This window comes from Trachurus japonicus, chromosome 3 (genome assembly GCF_045865225.1).
Source record: "Trachurus japonicus isolate A0001 chromosome 3, Traja_1.0".
NCBI lineage: Eukaryota > Metazoa > Chordata > Actinopteri > Carangiformes > Carangidae > Trachurus > Trachurus japonicus.
The window spans coordinates 28,636,301-28,661,545 of NC_140909.1; the positions used below are offsets into that span (position 1 = coordinate 28,636,301).

General features: G+C 43.7%; 1 protein-coding gene across 1 annotated transcript; it reads left to right on the top strand.

Annotated features, from left to right (window-relative positions):
- Positions 1 to 5,635: 5,635 nt before the first annotated feature.
- On the top strand, positions 5,636 to 22,442 carry LOC146990109 (uncharacterized). Its single transcript, XM_085773031.1, has 9 exons — positions 5,636 to 5,702; positions 5,908 to 6,094; positions 6,314 to 6,433; positions 11,975 to 12,131; positions 12,245 to 12,422; positions 12,545 to 12,621; positions 12,726 to 12,855; positions 14,969 to 14,976; positions 22,347 to 22,442. The coding sequence occupies exons 1-9, from the start codon at positions 5,636 to 5,638 to the stop codon at positions 22,440 to 22,442; spliced, it is 1,020 nt and encodes a 339-aa protein (XP_085629157.1).
- Positions 22,443 to 25,245: the final 2,803 nt, after the last annotated feature.

The window sequence follows — 25,245 nt, forward strand, 5'->3', positions numbered from 1 at the left end:
GAGATACTGGGAGTCACTAACAGACCTGCATTCTGGGAGCGGAGTGCTCTGGTAGGACAGTAAGGAATGATTAGTTCTTTCAGATAGGACGGAGCTTTATCATTAAGAGCCTTATAAGTCAGCAGAAGGATTTTGAAGTCTATTCTAAATCCTACAGGAAGTCAGTGGAGAGAAGCTTCTCCTGTCAAAACCCTCGCCATTCTGGACCAGCTGGAGACTCCTTAGAGAGTTTTTCGGACATCCTGACAGGAGAGAGTTGCAGTAGTCTAGCCTAGAAGTTATAAATGCATGCACCAGTTTCTCAGCATCACTCTGGGAGAGGATATTCCTAATCTTAGTGATACTGCACAGATGGAAGAAGGCGGTCCTAGTCACGTGTTTTATGTGGGAGCTGAAGGAAAGGTCCTGGTCAAAAATGACTCCAAGGTTCCTCGCAGGTGTACTCAGGGTCAGGGTGATGCCATCTAGAGTAGCGATCTGATTAGAGAAAGTGTCCCTGAGATGTTTAGGTCCAAACATGATGACCTAAGTTTATCTGAATTCAGTAGCAAGAAGTTAGAGGACATCCAGGATCTAATGTCTTTCAGGCAGTCTTGCAGATTGATGAGGCGGCTTCTGTCATCTGGTTTCATGGACAAGTAGAGTTGTGTATCATCCACATAACAGTGAAAATTGATTGAGTGCTTCCGGATGATGCCACCTAATGGGAGCATGTAAAGAATGAAGAGGATTGGCCCTAAGACTGAACCCTGCGGTACACCATGCGTAACTCTGCTGTACTCTGAGTGGTCGTTATTAACATTAACAAATTGAAACCTGTCAGATAAGTATGACTTAAACCATTTTAGGGCAGGTCCTTTAATCCCAATTTCATGATCCAGTCTCTGCAGCAGGATGCTGTGGTCGATGGTGTCGAATGCAGCACTGAGGTCCAAAAGTACAAGTACAGAGACGAGACCTCTGTCTGAAGCTATAAGAAGATCATTAGAGACTTTGACAAGTGCTGTTTCAGTGCTATGGTGTTCTCTGAATCCAGATTGGAAAGCTTCAAAGAGCTCGTTGCTGTGCAGATGTTCATGTAGCTGCTCCAGGACAACCTTCTCGAGGATCTTAGAGATGTAAGGAAGGCTGGATATAGGACTATAGTTGGCTAGGACATCTGGGTCAAGAGAAGGTTTTTTAAGTAAAGGGTTAATGACAGCCACCTTGAAGGCCTGTGGCACGTAGCCTGTGACTAGAGAAAGATTGATTTGGTTCAGAAAAGAAATGTTAATCAAGGGGAAGACATCCTTAAGTAGTCTTGTCGGGACTGGATCCAGCAGACATGTGGCTGACTTGGAAGAAGTAATTGCAGAAGTTAAGTCTGACAGGTCGATGGTAGAGAAGCTGTCCAAGTGTGTACCAAGTCTGGGAGGTGCTTCTATGGGTACCGTAATCTGTGCTCCATTACTGGCAATCTTCGTTCTAATATTAACAATCTTTTCGGTAAAGAAAGTTAGGAAATCATTACTGCTTAGAGTTGGAGGGATGGATGGCTCAACTACACTATGGTTCTTGGTCAGCCTGGCCACAGTGTTGAAGAGGAACCTGGGGTTGTTCTTATTCTTTTCTATTAAAGATGAATAGTAATTGCTTCTAGCATTACGGAGTTCTTTTTTATATATTAATAAACTATCCTTCCAGGCTTGACGGTCTTCCTCATGTTGGCTGGAATGTGTTTTCCTTTCCAGCTGTCTGGTCTTCTGTTTCAAAGTGCGCAGGTTTGGGCTGTACCAGGGAGCTATTCTTTTCTGGTTGATAACTTTCTTTTTCAGGGGGGCTACAGCATCAAGTGTCCCAAGGAGTGCTGCTGCAGTGCTATCCACAAGATAGTCCACCTGTGTGGGGGTGAAATCAGCATAACTGCCCATAACATTGTTACAGGATGTGGCAGCAAGCTCTGCTGGAATAACCTCTTTAAATCTAGAAACAGCAGTGTCAGATAGACATCTACTGTAGTGGGATTTTTTCCCAGGTAGGATATCATTTGTTAAAGTAAATTCAAATGTTATTAAAGAATGGTCAGACAAGACGGGGTTCTGAGGAAGAACTGTGACATGGTCAGCTTCTATTCCATAAGTAAGTACTAATGGTGCGTTCATAACAACTCGGAGGTCGGGATTCCCAACTTGGAAATTTCCGACTTCCGACATCATTGCGTTCACGCAAAAAAAACATGGATACCTGAAGGAAGTTTGGCATATTGTGGCTCATAGCTGAATACGAAAAATATATGCAGCAGTAAATGATGTTTATTTTAGAGGAGAGGAGACGCCGCAGATGAGTGCACATATAATGTTACAGCCTTGATAACAGTTAAACGTTATTTCCGTCACAAACGAGGACCGCAATTTCACACCATACAACAATCACACCTTAATATAAACGTATTTCATATAGGCTACTGCAATAATACACAAAAATATGCATTAAAACCTCAACAAATAAATAAAAATGTCTAAATTCTAACTATTTAAGACGAGGGCTGTCATGTTTTGATGTTGTCGTGACGTCAAGTCGGAAAGTCGGGGCTCTGATATGATACCCGAGTTCCCGACCTGTAATTTCCGAGTTCGACGCCGTTCAATTCATTTTTTACAACTCGGAGCTCGTTTTTTTCCGACTTCCGAGTTGTCTTGAACGCAGCATAAGTCAAGGATATGATTAAGAGTGTGAGTGGGTTTGTTTACCCTCTGAGAGAAGCCGACTGAATCCAAAAGTGACTTGAATGCAGTAGCCAGACAATCATCATCGACGTCCACATGAATGTTAAAGTCACCCACTATAATGACTTTGTCTGAGCTCATTGCTAAATTTGACAGAAAGTCAGGGAATTCGTCTAGGAACTCAGAATAAGGTGCAGGAGGACGATACACTACAGCAAGTAAGAGTCGTTTTTCTGCTTTCCAGTCTGGGTGAGAGAGGCTGACAGTAAGGCTTTCAAATGTATTATATGAACTATTAGGTCGAGGGTTGATAAGCAGATTTGACTGATAAATAGCAGCCACTCCTCCTCCTCTGCCAGTGTTACGAGGCACATGACAGTTAATGTAACTAGGAGGGGTAGATTCATTCAAACTAACATATTCATCTTGCTGCAACCATGTCTCAGTGAGTGTTAAAGGGACAACGAGGAGTTTTGGAAAAGCGAAGCGTTTTCACACTACCTTTATGAGCCTCCGCGCGCACCGTAAAATTCTTTTGACCGGCGCAAGACGGACTCATGTTTTCATTCATCAATAATTAAAGTCAGAGGTTCAAAGAGGTTCAGATACCACCGTAGTTCCGACCATAAACGGCGATTCAGCTACGTTATTCTCATGACTCGTTGCGAAACTGAAAGTAAAGAAACGCTGGTCGGCTCTCCGCCACCACTAATAATAACAAAATAACGATAGAGACAGAATGATATATTTATCGAAAATGGGCCCATTAACAAGTGTGGGTAGCGGAGATTCATCCACATTAACGTGAGACTTTTTTATAACCGATTAGAAACTCCTCGTTGTCCCTTTAATATATCAATATGGTGACTTGTAATTAAGTCATTCACTAGGAGAGACTTGGATGGGAGAGAACGAATATTGAGCAAACCACATTTAATAGTTCTATTAGGTTGGCTTGCTGGAGCAGTGGTTTTGATTTTAACTAAGTTGCTATAAACAACTCCTCTAGATTCGGGTTTAGGCTTAGACAGCCTCGAGGCAGACACAGTTTCTATAGGCTGGGTGGGTGACAACATGAAGGACCCAGCAGAGGGGCATGTTAAACTGCGGCTCTGCCTGCTGGTCTGAACTCTGGGTGCTTGTCAGGGATTAGCATGGCTAACAAAGTGCCCTATGTTCCTAGATAGGAGAGATGCGCCATCCAAAGTAGGATGGACGCCATCTCTCCGAATCAGACCAGTCTTTCCCCAGAAGGAGGTCCAGTTATCTATGTAAGCCACGTCGTTATCTAAGCACCACCTAGACATCCAGCGATGGAATGAACGCATGCGGCTAAACATATCGTCACTCGCTAAATTGGGCAACGGGCCAGAGAGTCCGACATTGTCTTTGCAAAGTTGCACACCAAAGCCATATTAACCTTAGTTAACTCCGACTGGCGAAGCCGGGTGTCATTAGCGCCGACATGGATTACAATCTTACTGTATTTAACCTTACTTTTACATGCCAGCAGCTTCAGATTAGCCTCAACATCGCCCGCTCTGGCCCCTGGGATGCACTTCATGCTCGCTGGATGAACACTTCACCTTTACTCCTCCTCACCAAAAAGCCCTCAACTGCCTGCCCCCCCTTACCTATCAGACCTCCTCACTCCCCACTGCCCCACTCGAGTCCTCCGATCCTCCGCTACCCTTACTCTAACCATACCGCCATCCAAGTTGAAAAAATATGGTGATTGAGCGTTCTCCCGAACTGCACCCCATCTTTGGAACTCTCTCCCCAGCCCATCAGACACTTACCCTCACTCTTCAAATCCCGACTCAAGACATTTCTCTTCATCCAACCCTACAACCCTCCCCTACCCTTAAAGGTCCCATATTATGCAAAATACACCTTAGAGCGGTTTTCTATCAATAATATGCATTCCCGGCCTGTCTACAATCCCCCCTGGTATGAAAAAAGTTCATCCTCTCACTTTTTTGCTTTCTCGGTCTTTAGAAAATGTGTGCCAAAACAGGCCAACCGACAGACTGGATGCCACCCCCTAGGTTAGTGGCACCGCCCCCAGGTGAAGGTTTGACACGCCCGACGGCGCCATTTCTTTTCCGCTTGGTTAGAAAATGGCGAAGGTACGAACGGGAAGAAGCGGCTGCTCTGTCGTCGACTGCTCTAACGAGCACCCGAGTCTTTTTAAACCTCCCTCATCGGGGGTTTTGAAGACTCAGTGGCTGGATTTCATTTTTAATGGGAATGTACCCTCAGCAGTTCCGAAAGTGCTCTATGTGTGTGCTCACCATATGACGTCGGACTGTTTTCTGAATGAGGGACAGTACAAGGCTGGCTTCGCCAAATCTCTCAGGATAAAGTGTGGATCGATACCGACTGTCGGTGACCCAGCTACAAACGTGGGAGTTGTAAGTGTAAACATTTTATTTTGATTTACTGTACCTTCCCTTTCAATGTGTTTTTAGCATAGCAGCTAACAGAAGGTACTGTTGTTCTGCAGCGGAGCTTCATTTTTTTTTAAAAGCGCTCCTCGCGGTGGAGTTTCTCTGCTGCAGCAGACCTGCCACTGTCTCAGATGCATTTAGTTATTATAGGACTTCAACCTGAGAGCTCTCTCTCTTCAGACTGTCCTGACCTGTCCTGTGCATCCCTAGTCTGTCGGTCTTGGTCAAGTACCACCTTGAAAAAAACAACAACAATGTGTTGTTGCTTAAGCTTATGTATTCAGTCATTATTCAATGGTATACTAAAATCCATGTGAAAAAATTGCTTCTCACTGTTCTCAGATACATAGTGGGGGGAGGGATGATTTCATTTGTTGTGAGAAGATGTTTTTTCTAACGCCTGTGTGCTCGTTACAGACCAGCTCATCACAAACAACAGCACAAATTCCTACATCAAGAGATGTTTCATGCCAGACGGACATGGAAACACGTTCCGTAGGCACACAGCTGTCCTTCAAGACTCTAAGGCCTTCTCACAGAAGTGCAGGTATGCAGCCACCTTCATTAGGCTACATTTACTTGGGAAGAAGTTAGTAATAAGTTACATGATATAATACTTTTCACTCAGCTCAGTAATTCACTGTCTTCATTTTTCATAGAGATACTTTTCCTTTATAAATATTTACTTTTGGTTACATGTGTCCAGGCTACTGTGTCCTGCACAGACTTTGGTGTTGGGACATCCTCTGCAGCTCCTTTCCAGTTTTCCTCAACACCAGTAAAGCGAGCATCAAAGAGACCTCGCATGGACATGGATGAGGAGCTGGAACAGGAAGATGCATTAGAGGGCAGCTCATCAGTAGCACCTTCAAAGGGGCTGGACTCTACATATGACCCCGCAGACTCTGTCACAGCTCTGACAGAGTCAACACTTATGTCGTAAGTAACTCTAATATGTCTGTGTCGTGAGTGTGTGTCTTTTAGGCATGTGATAATTTAGAAGCTGAAAGCTATGTAGGAAAGGAAGTGGTTTACAGCATTAGTTTTATGTTTGAGATTTATGGAACATCTGTAAAGCATGAGAGAAAGCTAAGTACACTGCTGATAAGAGATTAAGCTGTTAAATGTATTACAACATATTTTCCCTTTTTCTTATAGAGATGACGCATCCACTCCCACCCACCAGATAAAAAAATACATAGTGTATGAGAGCAGCCTCTTGGAGTTGTTTGCTGTGTGTCCTATTTGCACACGGGCGTGTGATGTGAAGACCAGGAAGATGGGTGTTATGATTGGATGTTATTACATGTTTGACCGCTAGGCGGCAGTACTGGTTAGTAGTCAGCTTACCATACCATATAACGGAGTAGAGCAAGACTGCATGAAGCCACATGTATGTTGTTGAGAACGTGAGACATTAAACTAAGTTACTTGCTATCAACACGGCCTCATCCTTGGAACACGAACATGACATGGTACCAGGAGTAAACTCGAATGGGCGACATGGATTTAAAACCACCGGAAAGTTTGAAACTGACGGGGAATGTCGACGAGAACTGGCGCACCTTCAAACAGCGGTTTCACCTCTATGTTGCTGCTATGGGACTCGAGGCGAAGCCAGAAGCAAGAAAGGTAGCGCTGCTGCTAACGATAGCAGGGCCACAGGCCATAGAAGTATTTTAACACGTTCGTGTTTGACAGTCCTGAAGATAATGAAAAGTTGGATGTAGTGCTCAGCAAGTTTGATACTCACTGTTCTCCGAAGAAGAACGAGACGTACGAGAGGTACGTGTTTTGGTCTCGTACACAGCGGCAGCATGAGCCCTTCGATAGCTTCCTGATGGACTTGCGGCTAAAGGCGCAGTCCTGCAACTTCGCAATGCTGAAGGACTCCATGATACGGGACCAGATTGTCTTCGGTGTGGCGGATAAAAAGGTCAGAGAGAGGCTACTACGGGAGATGGAGCTGACGCTGGCAGGAGCCATTAAGATCTGCCAAGCCAGTGAGCTGTCCCAAAGGCACGTGAGGACGTTCAGCGAGATGTCTGCAGTTGCCTCGGCGCAGAGCGACAGCGCGGCAGCGGTTGGAGCAGTGTCGTATCAGCGGAGACGGCGCACACAGACCCGGCCTGCACAGCAGGAGGACGTGATGATAAACTGCAAGCGCTGCGGCTCACAGCACAAGCCTAGACAGTGTCCAGCGTTTGGTAAGCAATGCTCCACTTGCCAAGGCAAGAATCATTTTGCTAAACAATGCTTCTCCAAACGGAAAGAGTGGAAGAAAGAAAAAACTGTAAACTTAATAGACGAGCCTGATCTAAGTGACACGTTCTTTGTTGGAATGGTGAATTGTGAAAGTGAACAAATAAATAAGCCAGACAATGTAAATGATGCCACTACAGAAGATAAGTGGATAGCTCCTCTAATGATAAATGGGACTGTAGTCACCATGAGATTGGACACTGGTGCGAAAGCAAATCTCATAAGCATGTGTGATGTGAAGGCAATGAAAAATAAGCCACAAATAAAAAGAAAAGAATCTGGACTGAAAGACTACAATGGGCGGCCAATCAAATGTTTGGGCACATGCAGGTTGAGTGTCACAGTTAAAGGAAAAGTGCACCACCTATTCTTCTTTGTTGTGAATGAGGGACGGGAATCACTTCTTGGTGACAGAGCCTGTGAAGAACTGGGGCTTGTGAAAAGAGTGTATCGCATCATCCCAACCATAAACCCAACAAATGACTCTATGGACACAATTGACCCTTTGTCAAGGCCCCGCCCCCCACGGTTACTGTTGCTAGGTTGGACAAACAATGGTCACGGAAGGGTTAACTCCCATTGGAAACCATTGAAAATTAGGCAGATTTAAATTGCTTGTAAGGAAAATTTTAATTAACTTATACATCAGAAAAATAGTGTCCATGATAGAGGACAGACGTGGCTCAATAGCGATTGAACGGGCATTACCTGACTTTTCCGAAAAATGGGGAAAAATCATTGTTTTGGTCACTCACTAGCTAGTAGCTAACGACGCTAGCTAACGTTAGCTACAAGCTAACGCTTAATCTCCGCCGATCTCCCGTTTCTCCTCGTAAAACTTCACAAAGTTCAAAAGACATTAGCAGCGGTAATGTTACGTTTGCTAGATAATTATGAAGGTATTAGATGTTCGCTGTCTATGAACACGACCAGAGAGTGGACTGGAGAATGAATGAGCTTAGCACTTCAGTACAGCCAGGGAAAAACAGGCTCACTTCTCATGAGGACTGCACACAACAACAACAACAAACAAAACTTTGCAGTTAACCCCTGACCTATGCCTAGAGCTCCCCCTAGTGGACCACCCCCAAACCCTATTATTAAGCTCAACTAACAGAAGGTTAAAGTAATATGTTATACAGTACACATGGGCCAAGTAGCCTATGTTTATTGATGTCTTAGGTTTGGGGAATGGGATAGAAATGACTCCAGGAATACGTTCCGGATATCGTGAGTTGCTATTGCAGGAACCCCAGGCACATTTTAACCATATTGAAAAATTATTAAGTAGTTTTTGCCAAAACAATTGCTGTCTACCTATCTCGTTTCATAGGGTTTCATTCCAGGGTTGTCCAACCTTAGAATGTTGTGCAACATGTGACATGGGGAGAAGCGCTCTGATTGGTGGATCAGCAGACCAATCAGAAGGCCAACAAAGGGTCAATTGTTCAGAACTTTTCAGATGTTTTCAAGGGTTTTGGTGTTTTGCCCTTCACATATAAAATACAGTTGAAAGAAGGAGCCCATCCAGTTGTGCATGCAGCACGCAGAGTTCCGGCGCCACTGAAAGACTGCCTGAAGAAAGAACTCGACAGAATGATCATGCTAGGAGTGATCAAAAAGGTTAATGAGCCTACCGATTGGGTCAACTCATTGGTCATCACAAAGAAAAAGAATGGTGAGTTGAGAATATGTATGGACCCTAAAGACTTAAATGAGAGCATAAAGCGTGAACATTATCAAATACCTACACGTGAAGAGATCATCAGTGAAATGTCAGGTGCCAACTACTTCACAAAGCTTGACGCCTCACAAGGCTTCTGGCAGCTGAAACTGGATGAAAGCAGCACCAAGTACTGTACCTTTAATACGCCCTTCGGCAGACACTGCTTTCTCAGACTGCCTTTTGGAATCAAGTCAGCACCTGAAATATTTCACAGAGCGATGGAGCAGATCATCGAGGGCTTGGATGGAGTTCGAGTCTACATTGATGACATCATCATATGGGGTTCCACAGCCCAAGAGCACAACGAGAGGCTGAACAGAGTTATGGAGCGCATACAAAAGTATGGACTGAAACTCAACAAGAGTAAATGTGAGTTTGGCGTTCAAGAGATCCTCTTCCTGGGAGACAAGCTGTCTGCACGTGGTGTCCATCCAGATCAAGACAAAATACATGCAATACAGAACATGCCAAGGCCCACAGACAAGACAGGGGTGCTACGCATCATGGGGATGGTGAATTTCATAGGTAAATTCATTCCCAATCTGACAGCAAAGACATCATGCATACGAGAGCTTCTGCACAGGGACTGTGAGTTTAAATGGACAGTGAAACATGAGCACGAGTGGCAAAAAACTCAAGAACACACTGAGCACAGCACCTGTGTTGTCATTTTATGACCACACGAAGAGGATAAAAGTGTCTACAGATGCTTCCAAAGATGGTATTGGTGCCGTTCTACTCCAGGCTGAGGGTGAGCACTGGAAACCGGTAGCCTATGCATCTCGGGCTATGACAAAAACTGAATGCCGATACGCTCAGATCGAAAAAGAATGTTTGGGACTGGCGTATGGTTTGGAGCGGTTTCATAGCTACGTGTACGGCCTGCCGTCTTTCACAGTCGAAACTGATCATCGACCACTGGTCGCCATCATCAAAAAGAATCTGAATGAAATGTCTCCACGGATTCAGCGGTTAATGATGAAGATGCAAAGGTATGATTTTGAACTGATATATACTCCAGGTAAACACCTAGTCCTTGCTGATGCCCTATCCAGAGCAACTACAGGCGACAGTGTGAGTGCAACAGACGAGGACATACAGTGTCACGTGAACATGGTGTCGGCTACACTGCCTGTGTCGGACACAAAGTCAAGACAGATAGCGGAGGCTACAGCAGAGGATGCTGAGCTACAGCATGTCATGAAGAACATGGATGAGGGATGGCCAGCTGGTTCGTGTCCACAATTTTACCATGTCAGAGGTGAGCTTAGTACTGTGGATGGTCTGCTGTTGAAAAAGGGCAGGATTGTTATTCCACGGGCTTTGAGAATGGACATGTTGCACAGGATACATGAAGGCCATCTCGGCATCGAAAAGTGCAAAAGGAGGGCGAGAGACACGGTTTTCTGGCCCAGACTGAACAAAGACATTGAAACACTTATAAGTAAATGTGAAACATGCCAGAAACACAGGAACAAGCAGAGCAAAGAGCCTATGGTGGTAGCTGAGGTGCCAACAGCACCATGGCACAAAGTAGGAATGGACTTGTTTCATCTCAGAGGTAAAGACTATTTAGTGGTAATGGATTACTACTCAAACTTCCCTGAGATGGCGCTACTAGCAAGCTCAGCATCAACTTGTGTCATAACACATGCTAAATCTATCTTCGCCAGGCATGGCATCCCACACACCGTGGTGAGCGACAATGGCCCCTGCTTCAGCAGCAAAGAATGGCAGAAGTTTGCAGTGCAATATGATTTCAAGCATGTGACGTCAAGCCCACACTATGCACAATCAAACGGGCAAGCTGAAAAAGGAGTTCACATTCTCAAGCAACTCCTAAAGAAAGCTGCTGATAGTGACTCGGATCCGTATCTGGCTTTATTGAGCTACAGAGCATCACCTCTTCAGTGCGGTCTATCACCAGCTGAACTGCTGATGAAGAGGAAGCTACGAACAACTTTGCCGAGTCATCAAAACGACAAATTACAGCAAAAGAATCACTCAAAGATTGAACATAAGCTACGACAACAGAAAATGATGCAAAAGTCATTCTATGACAGAACAACCAAGCATCTCCCTCCACTGTCTACCAATGACACAGTCAGGATTGAGGATGCTGATGGATGGAGTACAAAAGCAACTGTCCTGCAAGAAGGTGCTCCACGATCGTACACAGTGAAAACTGATGATGGACAAATCCTCAGACGCAATCGTCGCAGTCTATTAAAGACTCCTCAAGGGACTGTTGGTGAGCTCAGTGTAACCTGTGGTGAATCTCAGGTAATTCCTACACCTGTTATGGACTGTAACACTGACTCTCACACACCTACTCCAAGCGAACCTGAGTTAAGAAGGTCCACAAGAGAAATCAGAAAGCCTGATAGACTGAACTTATAAACAAAGAAAATTCAATATGCATGTTAAAGATGTTGAACAAAATGTATATTGATTGATGTTGTGAATGTGTTCTAAATGGTCTAGTGTTGGCTTAGATATGAGTTATGCAATCTGATATAAACTGTTTATACTGCTTATAACATAAGTGTTATACTGCTTATGCTGAATGAGAAATGGTTGAAATAACTGACACAGCTAATGTGATAATTCATGTTAATGCATTTTACCTTAGAAAAGGGGGGATGTTATGATTGGATGTTATTACATGTTTGACCGCTAGGCGGCAGTACTGGTTAGTAGTCAGCTTACCATACCATATAACGGAGTAGAGCAAGACTGCATGAAGCCACATGTATGTTGTTGAGAACGTGAGACATTAAACTAAGTTACTTGCTATCAACACGGCCTCATCCTTGGAACACGAACATGACAATGGGGACATTCCTATCTGTTGAACAGCGATGCCCACATTGCGAGTACCAAAGACAGTGGAATAGCAAGCCTGTCCTTGGAAGCACTCCAGCCGGGAACCTCCACCTATCTGCAGCTGTATATTTGAGTGGAGCATCTTTCTTCAAAATTGAACGGGTAAATGATGAAAAGCTACATTGTCTTTGACTATGTGAATATCACTCTATGATGTTATATCTGATCAAGTAACTGACAATGTTTTTTTTAAAAACCATTTCCCCCAAAATTAGGTCTTTAGGGCAATGCAGCTTCAGGTATTCCAATATGACACGTTTCGCCGGCACGCCAGAGCTTTTATTGAGCCTGCAGTTCTTCACCACTGGCAAACATTGCAAAATGGGTTACTGCAGCGACTCAGCCAGAAGGACAAAGTCATACTTGGAGGCGACATGAGGGCTGACTCTCCAGGTTGTTATATTTCACTGAATTACTACATTTAGGTGTTTGATGTTTTATGAGGTTCAAAGGACAGTGGCAGAAAATATGTAAATGAGAATAATAATATCAAGTTTTTTACTCTGTTTTTTCAGGGCACTCAGCTAAATTTGGGAGCTACACAATGATGGACCTAGATACAAACACGGTTGTGGACCTCCAGTTGGTTCAGGTGAGGGGCTACAAATGATTATTAAAAAATGTAATTATGTAAATGAAGTTCATTATACATTTTCTAATACTAATTATTTTGGGGGTTTACTTGCGGGGGTACAGAGCAATGAGGTCGGTGGTAGCTATCACATGGAGGAGGAGGGCCTGAAGAGGAGTCTAGCATTGTTGAATGCACGTGGTGTGACTCTTGACTGCATTGTCACTGACCGACATCCACAAATACAAAAGTTCTGTTGGGTAAAAAAAGGAAAAGCACTGAGCTCTGATACAGCAGAGAGAGACAGAGAAGGGAGGGGTGAGCATGAGGAAACCAAGAGAGTGCTGAGGAAGCAAGGGAGGAGTGGTCAGAGTGTACGCATGCGTGGGAGTGCATCGTCAGGGTGTGCGCATGCGTGGGAGTGCATCGTAAGTTTGGTGTCTAGGTGCCTCCACAGAGGGGTCATCCCTATGTTCCCACAGCCCTATGTTCCCTCAGCCCTATGTTCCCTCATTTCTAACTTTTGTCGTCACTGAAATTTAGGCCCTATGTTCCCTCAGCCCTATGTTCCCTCATTTCTAACTTTTGTTGTCACTGAAAATTAGGCCCTATGTTCCCACAGCCCTTTGGTCCCACCATTGGTTGGGTTTAGGCAATGAAGAAAGGAGTTGGTTAAGTTTAGTAAAAAGATCAGGTAGAGGCTAGACAGGCCAGATAGACAGAGTCCAGATAGGTAGAGAGAGTCCAGAGGGAACATAGGGCTGAGGGAACATAGGGCTGAGGGAACATAGGCACGCTCCCCCTACAGAGGGGGTCAAGGGGGGTAACATAGATAACGCCCGTCAGCAAGACTGTGTGGCGCCAATGAAGCTGAACTTGGGATGAACCCCAACACGTGCCATAGTAAGACACGTTTATGAAGGCGGGGATTAGCATCGTGCGATGTTGTGTAATTTTAGTTGAACAAATCAGCGGGGCAGATCGTAGTCGAACCATCATCGTCAACCGTCATTTGAATAGAAGGGAGGATCGTAAATAAAAAGCGAAGACAAGGAGATAACAACTTAGTCTGGTCCGGAACAGGCTCGGGTTTATGTCCATTTTTTCTAAGTGGCGTAAACTCTACTGCACCAAAGCTCAGTCTACTCTGATCGCCTTGTGGAGCTATTCTGATACTCTGAGGGGATTTTTCTTATAACTTTGATGAACAACTTTTATAACCTTTGAGCATATTCGATACCATAATTTTGTACTAATTACATGTTGGAATAAAAGGATCCTTGATCGCAGCTGGCCCTGTTTTGGATCTTATTTTTCCTCCGACATAATTGGCGGAGCCAGCCAGGAGGGATTGCAAGCAGCTGAGGACGTGCCGGGGTGGACAACCTGCAACTCATCACACTTGTGGCCACAAATTAAAGGTAAAGCAGTTAATTTTCTGCTCAAATTTGTGTGACTGAGTGCAGGTCTCCGCCAAGGTAAGATAACTCAGAAAATATAAGCTTGCCCCTAAAGAACCTAGCTGTAAATTGTTGTTAACTCCCAAACCTTAGGTCGTAAATACAACTGACTGAGATTTGGTGCAGATTCCATGTTTTGTATGTCTTTTAACCTCTCCATCTGTATGTTATCTGTTCTGAACCACTGTCTAGAATCTGTGTCTGTGGATATATAAAATTGAAGATAAGTTAGTGCATGTTTGGAAAAAGAGAAAAAAACACAAGAAAAAGAAAACCATGGTGCGGAGTGAATGAATGAGACAACACTGAATGTGGTGATTGGATTGTGGCTATTAGTCTGTTTGGGGTTTTTTGCTGGACTGGCATGGACTGCTTTGCATGCGGCTATGTTAATATCTGAGTGAAATTCTTCTCACTAATCGAAGTGGCAGCGTGCTATAAATCTAAAATACCAAAGTGGGGGGGGAGTTCCAGGTTAAATTCTGATGATACCGCTCTCAAGACATCGAGAGGTCTGCTAACCAGAATAAAGGAATTTAGAGAATCTCTGATAATCCAGCTCTCATGGTGAATGAGAGGACTGTTGAGCAGAGCAGTACAATAGGTACTGAATTTAGAGAATCTCTGATAATCCAGCTCTCATGGTGAATGAGAGGACTGTTGAGCAGAGCAGTACAATAGGTACTGAATTTAGAGAATCTCTGATAATCCAGCTCTCATGGTGAATGAGAGGACTGTTGAGCAGAGCAGTACAATAGGTACTGAATTTAGAGATTCTCTGATAGTCCAGCTCTCATGGTGATTGAGAGGACTGTTGAGCAGAGCAGTACAATAGGTACTGAATTTTGAAAATCTCTGATGATCCAGCTCTCATGGTGATTGAGAGGACTGCTGATCAGAGTGTATAGTACGTGAGGTACTAAGTTTAAATCTCTGAGGATCCCGCTCTCATGGTGATTGGGAGGACTGCTGACCAGAGTGTATAGTACGTGAGGTACTATACTTTGTGCACGGTTGTAAAATAATGTATATATATCTATATGTTAACCAGCTTGTGTAAACTGCATTAATAGTAAGTAGTAATATAGAACTAGACGACGTATATATACTGTATGTGTGTATGTGTGTGTGAGTGTATGTGTAAATCTGACAAAATAGAGTCATTAGAGAATTTGTATGAACAAACTGAACTAGGATATGCTTTCCTAGGAATACTGACAGGTTTAATGTTCGTAGTGTTTCTTACTGGGGTAATTTGGAGGATGATTGAAACACAGTAACTAGAGTAAAAAGAGAAAACTGTGGTGGATTGACAGTGCTAACATTAAAGCATTTTTTTTTAAACAAAGAAAGTATAAAATACATCTAGGACGAAAGCACATTTCCAGATGGAAATTAGCCCACGGGCTACAATCTGGCACATTTACAGGTACTACGGTACATGTTTTATTAATGTGCATTGTCCTGACTTCTAAATAAATAAATTACAATTACAAAATTACAATTACATTTTAAATAGTAATATAGAAAATAAAATTAAGTTAAAATAATAAAACTGACATCTAACATTATTTACTAAAAATCTGGCACAGTCACAGAAAGAGTTCCCTGAGCTGCTGTGTAAGCGGGCCAACAGAGGCCTGTGGGGGAGTACCAAGATAGTCTGGAAAGTACCATAAATCCACTCTACTCTGTGTACTGCCATCCCTAGGAGAGCTAATTGGGGAACTGATAACGACACACACAAGTTGGACAGAGAGAGAGAGAGAGAGAGAGAGAGAGAGAGAGAGAGAGAGAGAGAGAGAGAGAGAGAGCAAAACTTAAAGTTAAACATTTAAATCCAATATAAAAATAATAATAATAAAAAACACATGCCACTGTTATCACAATAACATAAAATAAGAAGGAAGAAAAATATTACTGATTAATAAACTATTATAACTAACAATAATAAATAATAAAAATAAAAGACACAATTTAGGCCATCTAAAGTTAAAACCACAGTAAGTGGCAACAGTAGTGGATATACAAGGCGCAAATCTAACTAAGAAACACACTCAACAAACCAAAGCAAATAGAGACACAGTGAAGATAGTTAAGCATAGGAGCAGAACTGAGGAAAAAGACTATGGGATGTTGATCCCAATGGAGGGAATACAGAGACAGCACCAAAAAAAACATGAGATGCAAGTTCAAAAAATGTATGGTAAAAAGGCACAGGAGAACGTCTAGAGAGGCACAGTGGCCTACAGCTGGAACCTTCATTGAAAAATGTTGTGATGAAGTGGCAGTCGACATCAAACATTGCACAGCAAAAGACTGCAGTGACAACAGAGAAGACAATCAAACAAAAGAGAGAGAAGTGCTGCAGTGGTTTGGACAAGAAGGACTACGGCAACAACGAACCCTGTGTCCACGCCTGTTGATATCACCGATGAGAAAAAATTTCCCTGATGGAGTTGAAACACAGGCAGGGGTTGTGGGAGCAAAAGAAGAAAGAGTTCTGACGACTCCCATGTGGACAATAAACTCATCACCGCTACCATATGACCCTGAAGAGCCAATGATCAACAACACCTCAAGAACCCTCTCACCTGAACCAAAGATCACTCCAAAAAAACTGACACAAGGATACAGCCTAAGCTCAGCTGGTAGATCAGAAAAAAAGGGCCATGATGTCACAAACTGATGTAAACAGGACGATACAGCAGCTGGATGAAGATGAAGAAGAATTTAAGAAAGTATTACGAAAGTTATTGAAGAATGGAGAAGAGGCGGGAGCAAAGGAGATGAATGCAAGGCAAATGAAGAGCGAACCATTGCAAATGCAAAATGGAAAAGATTGGGCCCACGAGATTTGGACTTCCGGACTCCAAATGACCAACAGGAGGATGAAGAAGTAGCAACTTCAGTGTGTCCATCAACGAGAGCCAGTGGACAAACCAAGCGTGAATCATTGTCCTTTATGGATATGATTGGCCTGGCTGGCAGACTGCCAGACCTCACTGAAGGAGCGCACAAGTGGATCAGGAAGCTAGACGAATGTACAGCAGGTGTGAAGATGGTACTAGGGAATATGGAATCCCTATTAATGCATGTGATTAGAAAGCAAATGGCAGAAGAAAAGAATGAACAGCTAGTAAACAAACTAGCCCAGCAGCAGCTTGGTGAACTAAAATTGGCGAACTGTAAATTGGCAATTGAGGAACCAGGAGGGTGACTACCGTGTCACCACTCTCCACTCAATCACAAGATGAGACCACTGTCAGTAACAATTCAAGATCAAGAAATTCCCAGAGACTACTTGAGCATAATATCCCTAGAAGAAAAAATGAAGAGGAAATGACAAAGAAAATTTTATTGGACCAGCAACTGAGAAATTTTAAGTCTACACAAAAGTCAAAATCAACACAAAACAGATGGAAAAAAAAAAAAAAAAAAAAAGACAATATCCACTGAAGCAACATGCCATTGAAGGTATTAAGCCAACAGTCGCACGGCTGTTAAAAGCTGGAGTGTTGGTAAAAAACAAAGACTGTATGTAAAACATACTAATTTTCCAATCAGAAAACCACAGTTTAATGATTATAGACTAGTACATGATTTACAAGCTGTCAACTCTGTTGTAGGATCTAAAAAACTCCCATCGTCCCAGATCCTTACACCTTATTCTTACATATAGCCTACCACCTACAGTAGTGCTGCACAATTTGATAAAAATTTTGCGATTGCGATTAGATTAATCGTGCAGCACTAACCTACAGTAAATGGTTTGCAGTAGATGATTTGTGTTCTGCATTTTTTTAGTGTTCCTATTCACCCAGATTTTCAAAACATTTTTGCATTTACCTACAAAGGGCCGCAGTATACATATACCAGACTGCCACAAGGGTATGTAGAAAGTCCATCTTTGTTTAACAAAGAACTGACCCAAGACCTACAGTACAACACTTAGATAGCTAAATCCTTCAATATGTAGATGATTTGTTGGTTTGCAGCCCCACTAAAGTAGCTTAGAAATCTAGATGCACCCTAGCGGCAGCAAATATAGGTGGGTCTAGAAACGAGCCATAGGAACTTTTTGAGTCTCGAACACCGCTTGTGTTCACCAATCACAGCGCTCTATCTGTTTAGAGAATCGTTGGGCGGGCTTAACGCGATGACGACATAGATTTTAATTGGCTTGTCAGGCTAACATCATCCTGCTCTTTGCTCTGATTAGTCGTAGCGCTACCCTATTGGTGCAGAGGCAGTTTGAAAGACAGCCTTCATCTCACCCCCTGGATTGAGCCGACTCCGAGGTCTACCGGTCGTTGCCAGACTAGACATGTTAATGATATAGTCTGGCTTGTCAGGCTACCACTAAAGAACAATATAAAAATACTTGTAAATGTTTAAATGCTTTAGCTAAAGGAGGACACAAGGTAATCAAAACCACATTGTAGAAGTACTTTCATCTCTGAGAATGGCAGAATACAGTCGTTCATGGATTAGTGTGAAAATGATGAAAAACGTCACCCATGCATGCTCTTATTAGAGCAGCAGTTCAAAAAATTATATCACAAAGCTACATTTGTATGATGCGACTGAAGCAACTTTCCAAATGTTAAAACAGGAAAGCAACCACTTACATACTGCAGCATAAAGCTAGACAACATTGAAATCAGACTGCCACCTTGTAACCAAGGCTTGGCAGCCTTATACATAAATTGGTGATACTTTACTGTACATGTGCATTGTTAACTAGCCCAGAACTTGTGCAATACAGTAAATCCAGCAGGTCACACCAGTAGATGAAACTCCTCATGACTGTGTACAGGTGATATATTTATGCATGCATGCATACATGTGATGATTTATAGCAAAATCACACATTGCAGGCAGTGAACCCCCAACAACTATCTTTTCTCTCATCCAAGCACAGGATAGTAATTCACCACAGAAAAGATTGTGTAGATCAAAAGGCGTACTATTATGAAAATACTGATGACCAGACAAGAGTTTGCGGCGAAATCAAGCAGATCATTTTGTTCTTCCACTGTTTTTACTTATGTGTACGGTTAGGATGGCGCATGGTCAGGACCACTGCGCCAGGGGGGAAGCAATCAGACACCTACTGGTTGTCCCCATTTTTGGTGGAAACAGTGGATAGAAGACTACAAGAATGTAGAAGTTTGCACTAAATATAATACGCGAAAAGCTTTTTCGGCGCCTATGCACAGATACCATCATGTGATGGTCCATTTCATCATCTTATGGTAGATTTTGTTGACATGATTGAAATGTAATTTTTGTAGATGAGTAGAAGCAGTATCAACAAAAGCACCAGGTCATACTGTAAGTCAGTAACCAAGTTCTGGTGTACAGAAGTCAGTGTTTCTCCCAGAAAATTTGTTAGTTAAGGTGGTGTCTGACCTGTCGACGGGGGGGGGGGGGGGGGGGGGCAAGCGGATCGATCGTCGGGGGGGGGGGGGACGCACCGCGCCGCGCCGTGCCGTATTAAGTTTCGCTTTCAACACGCGCCGCTGTTATGCATGCGCGCTTCACTGTGGTGTGTATGTGTGTGAGACAGTGTTGGGCAAGCTACTTGGAAAATGTTGTGAGCTAAGCTACAAGTTACTCTACATGAAATGAAGCTTCACTACACTGAAGCTACCCACCAGAGAAATGTAGCAAGCTACGCTACAATAAAATGACAAAAGTAGCTTAGCTACATCAAAGCTATTTTTTTTAGAAGTTAAATAAAGTTTTTCATTTATATCGGCCCATTGTGAGTGCTGAAAGATCTATGCAAGTACATTCCAAAAAAACCCAAGTGTCTTTTCAAACAGTGGTTCCTAACCTTTCTTGGTCAGATTTTTTTTAAATTCATCAATTAGGCTACTAGACATTTCAAGCGACCTCATTTGAATCTCAGGCGACCCCACGTGGGGTCCCGACCCCAAGGTTGGGAAACACTGTTTTAAAAGACGTCGGCCACGGACGGAGTGGGCGACATGCTGGGACAAGGAGCTTTCGTTTTAACTGCTGCAACCGTCTCTCCCTCTCTACTCAGCATGCTGTTCAGGGTGTTTGGTTTTTAAATGATTCATTAAAAGGCGCGTTCCTACGGTCCCCTCACTCAGTCCTCTCAGTGGCCGTGTCTCCGCTGCAGACAGGACGCACCGGGCTCTTGGAGCGACGTGCAACGGTGCGCGCGGTCGCTGTGCAGCGATAAAGTTGTCCAGCTACGGCTCAGATTCACGAACTTGACTATCCCTCCTCCTCTGTCACCTGCTGCGTGCTGCGCCCCGCTGCAGCAGACGGGCATCAGCAGATACGTACATTACGTCACATGGAAGCGGTGCGTTTAAAGTGAAATTCCGGCGTAAGTGTAAACCATGGTCAAACACACCATAACACCGAGTTAGACCCCCCCTCGAGAGATCAATTTGCCCGACCGCTACATTCACGAGATCCACCAACTTCAGCAAATACCGCAATATCGCCACACACGGCGCTGTCCGGATCCACTGTCTGACCGCAACCAAAACGCCACCATTTGCCCAAAATAATGCTCAAAACTGCACCAAATGTCATCAATAGTACACACAGGGTCCCAGCACGTAGTACGAGTTGTCAAACATCTGCTAGCTTTGCCTGTTTTCTTTAGCAAGGAGATGCAACTCAACTCACCTACTTCTCCTCCGGGAGCCGCTCGTTGGTGAGGAAGCCCTGACGAGTCGATCACCGAGTGCACCGGAGTTCCGCAGCTCAATCAACAATTACCTCATGGAAATACAATCAGAGTTTTTTTTTTTTTTATCTTGCATATCACTTTATAACTATTATTATCGAGTGCTGGCCACGATATAGGCGCAAATGAGCATTTTTAAGAGCTGCGGAACTCCGGTGCACTCGGTGATCGACTCGTCAGGGCTTCCTCACCAACGAGCGGCTCCCGGAGGAGAAGTAGGTGAGTTGAGTTGCATCTCCTTGCTAAAGAAAACAGGCAAAGCTAGCAGATGTTTGACAACTCGTACTACGTGCTGGGACCCTGTGTGTACTATTGATGACATTTGGTGCAGTTCTGAGCATTATTTTGGGCAAATGGTGGCGTTTTGGTTGCGGTCAGACAGTGGATCCGGACAGCGCCGTGTGTGGCGATATTGCGGTATTTGCTGAAGTTGGTGGATCTCGTGAATGTAGCGGTCGGGCAAATTGATCTCTCGAGGGGGGGTCTAACTCGGTGTTACGGTGTGTTTGACCATGGTTTACACTTACGCCGGAATTTCACTTTAAGGTCTAGAAATGCCTGGGGAAATGTAGCTTCTGTGGACGCTACTGCGTTACTGATCAATTAAATAGCTTAACTACTGAAAAGCTATTTGATGTAGAAAACAGCGACGCTACGACCACGCTACTGAGAAATGTAGTTAAGTTACTAACGCCGCTACTTGTAGTAACGTCGCTACTGCCCAACACTGGTGTGAGAGGATGCGGCCATCGTCCGACGGGGGGGCGGCGGCGAATATCGCTACATTTTTTTTTTTTTTAAGACGTTAGTTTAGGCGGCAGCTCTTTGTTGTTAAGGCGGCCGCCTTAACAGGAAAACGCTGCGGGAAACCCTGGAAGTGGTTCCGAGGTTTGGTATGCCAAACACCATCAGTTCAGTCAATAGTGAAATCCAAACTGTTTAGAATAATAGTTGACAGTAAACACGGGCTGAATTTGATAAGATGCTTTGCCTTTGGCACTAATACTAGAATCCACAAAGTTTTATTCAAACAGGTAAAAGTTCTTATCACAGAGCCAAACCAAAGACTACAGCCAGGCAACTGAATGTATGTTGAGGTTTTTGTAAAGGAAGGAGAATCAACCCAGACGTGAAGGACAACTGAAGGTCATCTTGGTAACATCAACTGCATTGTAAGTCGACGGTAAGAGTTTTTATTCCTCCTAACCATTGCTGTAGAGCAGATGATCCTTCGAGGACAATATATGGCTGCAGAAAAAGGTGCAGCAGATCCTTAGTTGGAAGGAGCCAGTGATACCACCTCGCAGAGAGACCAACTAATGGAGACAGTAACATGGCTCCATAACATATGACAGCTTTCAAACACCAACTTAAGGCCCTAATGTCATATGTTTGCTTTGATTTGGATATGATATTAAAGTGTAGGCCCCTAAGTTCAGCTAGGTTGACTTAGGAGAAGATATATTTTACTTATATATGTTTATGTATTTTACTTATATATGTTTTTTCTGTGTATTAATTATGTATGTGTATTAATTATCCTCAGGGAGAACGACGTCACACACTATTATGATGTCTGGCACATGGCAAAAGGTATGTCTACTAATTGTCATGTTCATCCACATCCCAACCCATCCACACAGTAGCAGTTAATATAATTTCATTATGCACAAAGCACTACTCTTTATTATTGCATATTTCATCTGAGTAACATCAAAGACAATTGGTTGATTGATTTGATTGATCTGATTAGATTATAATTAATGTATTACATATGCACTGTAGGAATGTCCAAGAAAATCGATAAGATCAGCAAGATGAAAGATTGTGAGAAGCTGCAGAAGTGGATGAAAAGCGTAAACAACCACATCTACTGGACAGCAGCTACATCCACCACTGGGCCAGAGAGAGTAGCCAAGTGGACCTCGATCCTGAACAATGTGCAGGACATTCATACACATGACGACCCGCTTTTCCCAGTGTGCCTGCATGGATCACGGCAGACACGGGACAAAAACAAATGGCTTTCAGCAGGTTATTTACTAGACAGAATAAAACATTTTCACGATTCCTCTTTTTTTGAGTTACTGTTCAGGGCTTTTTTATAAAAAGCCAGCCTCAATTAGTTATTCTGTAACTTCTTGAAATTCATTGTAATTATTTTGGTAATAAATATTACAGTATTTTATTTTAAATTGTGCATTTTTATCCTTTGTAGCAACTCCGGCTTTCTACAGATTTGAGAAGGTGGTGGCAAACAAAAGGACTCTCAAGGATGTAGCTAAACTCAGCCCACACCACCAGACTTCATCTTTGGAGGCTTTCCATAGCGTCATCCTTCGCTTTGCCCCGAAGAATGTTGTATTTCCATTTCTTGGAATGCTCTGCAGGTAAATTAAACTGTGCTTACTTAGGGCCCTAATTTCTTGGCGCAACTCAGGGTGGCGCAGCGAGGCGAGCCCTGACGCAGCTGGCGAAGTGTTATTATCGTCCAGTGCAACAAGGTGCGCAGCGTATTCGGTAAATTGGTAGACTGCTGTGCGCTGAGATGGGAGTGGTCGCGCAGCAGGGGGAGGTGTCGACAGATTCGCCGTGGCGCAGTGACAATTTGTTGCCGATAGACCGCGCGGAGAGTGCGCCGAAAGCTCGCCAGCTCCAACCTGGTCTAATCTCAGCGCAAGGCGAAGCGCAGCCAGCGCAGTGGCAATTTGACTGCCCAGCGCGCAGTGCGTACACGTCACCAAGACCCCACAGGCAGATTTCCACAGTTCCAGGCACATTTAAATGCAATTAACAATAATAATAATAATAATCATCATCACAATAACCCCTATTTATTGTATCTGAATCAGCACATACACCTATATCTATATAGATTGTCCCGTCACACTGATGGCAGATCAAAGGCTTGCGTAATGGAAACTCAGCCTGACTGAATTAACACAGATGAAACCAGGGAGGGACTGAGACAGCCGTGGATGTCCCAAGAGCAGGTGTTGACACTACACACTGTGCCGTTGCAGATTATCAGCTATTTATTTATATATTTACTTATTGATTTATTAGGGGCCAGCGCCGCATCGTCACGCGACCATAACAAATAAAACTGAAATGCCTCCGTTACGCACAGCTGTTTGTTTATGTTGTGATCTGTGCACACGTGTTTAAATATAGGTTAGATAGATAGATAGACCTGGATAACATCATAACCTCCTCCCTCCCAGACTACTTTTACATCATCAGCCCGTGAGGTCTGTTCGCGCGACCGGACACTGCCAGCTTGGACCGGACCAGAACATCAGTTTCCTCCCGTCTCACTTGCTCTGACAGATTGAGAGCTGTTGCCCAGTAAAAAAAAACAAAAAACAAAACACACACACCCCTTTTCCATTAATAAAGACACTCATATTTAGTAACCTATATTTAAACACGTGTGCACAGATCACAACATAAACAAACAGCTGTGCGTAACGGATGCATCGCGGAGCGTCTCTCTTTTTCTTTTTTCTTTAGAATTTACCTGAGATGGAGATGTTAATATCTGCTCACTATGATGCCAGGCTGATTGTGGTTTGCTGTGAGAGATGATAGTTTATTTGTTTTCAGTTTTATTTGTTATGGTCGCGTGACGATGCGGCTCAATAAATCAATAAGTAAATACATAAATATAGCAGATAATCGTGTAGTGTCAACACAGCAGTAATCCATCCTCATCTTTCATCTGTGCAACCTTTGATCTGTCATCAGTGTGACGGGACAATCGATATAGATGTGCTGAATGTGTATGCTGTAATCTGTAGGTGCTGATTCAAATCTTCTCTTCCACGGTGAAAACAAACGTCCGCCTTGCGCGTGCGGCGGATTTAAAGACGAGGAGAGGAGCTCATTTGATTGGTGAAGATCTGACTCAGCTGTGTCAAACCCACTCCACGCCTTCTCTCCTCCCTCTATGCCATTTGCGCCGGTGGGAGGGAAGTAGGCGGGATGCGCTCCGCTGCGTTTCGAAGGAAAATCGCAATCTGCTCCTGACCACTCCCCGTTGGCGAAGCGAAGGCGAGGCGCAGGCCTGATCCGCTCCGCCTGCACCTAGTTCACGAAAGTAGAGCCCATAGAGTGTTGTTGAAGTGTGTAGCCTTACGTTTCTGACATTTTCTTTTTCTTTTATGTTATTACAGACTCTACTTGGCGGCGATGTACTACAACGAAAACGCCGAGCGACCACAAGCAAAGACGGACCAAGGTGTACCCCTCTTCAAGGTGCACTTCCCAAAGGCATTGAAGGGAGAGTGTAGAGCAAAACCCCTAAAGACAGAGCCAGCTGATCTCCTCTCCTCTCCTCTCCTCTCTCTCCTCTCTCCTACCACTAAACTATAATTAAAATGGTCAATAATATTATCTGTTGCATCTTGTAGTTTGGCCTTGGTGTCTCACACTCAGTGTCTGTGTTTC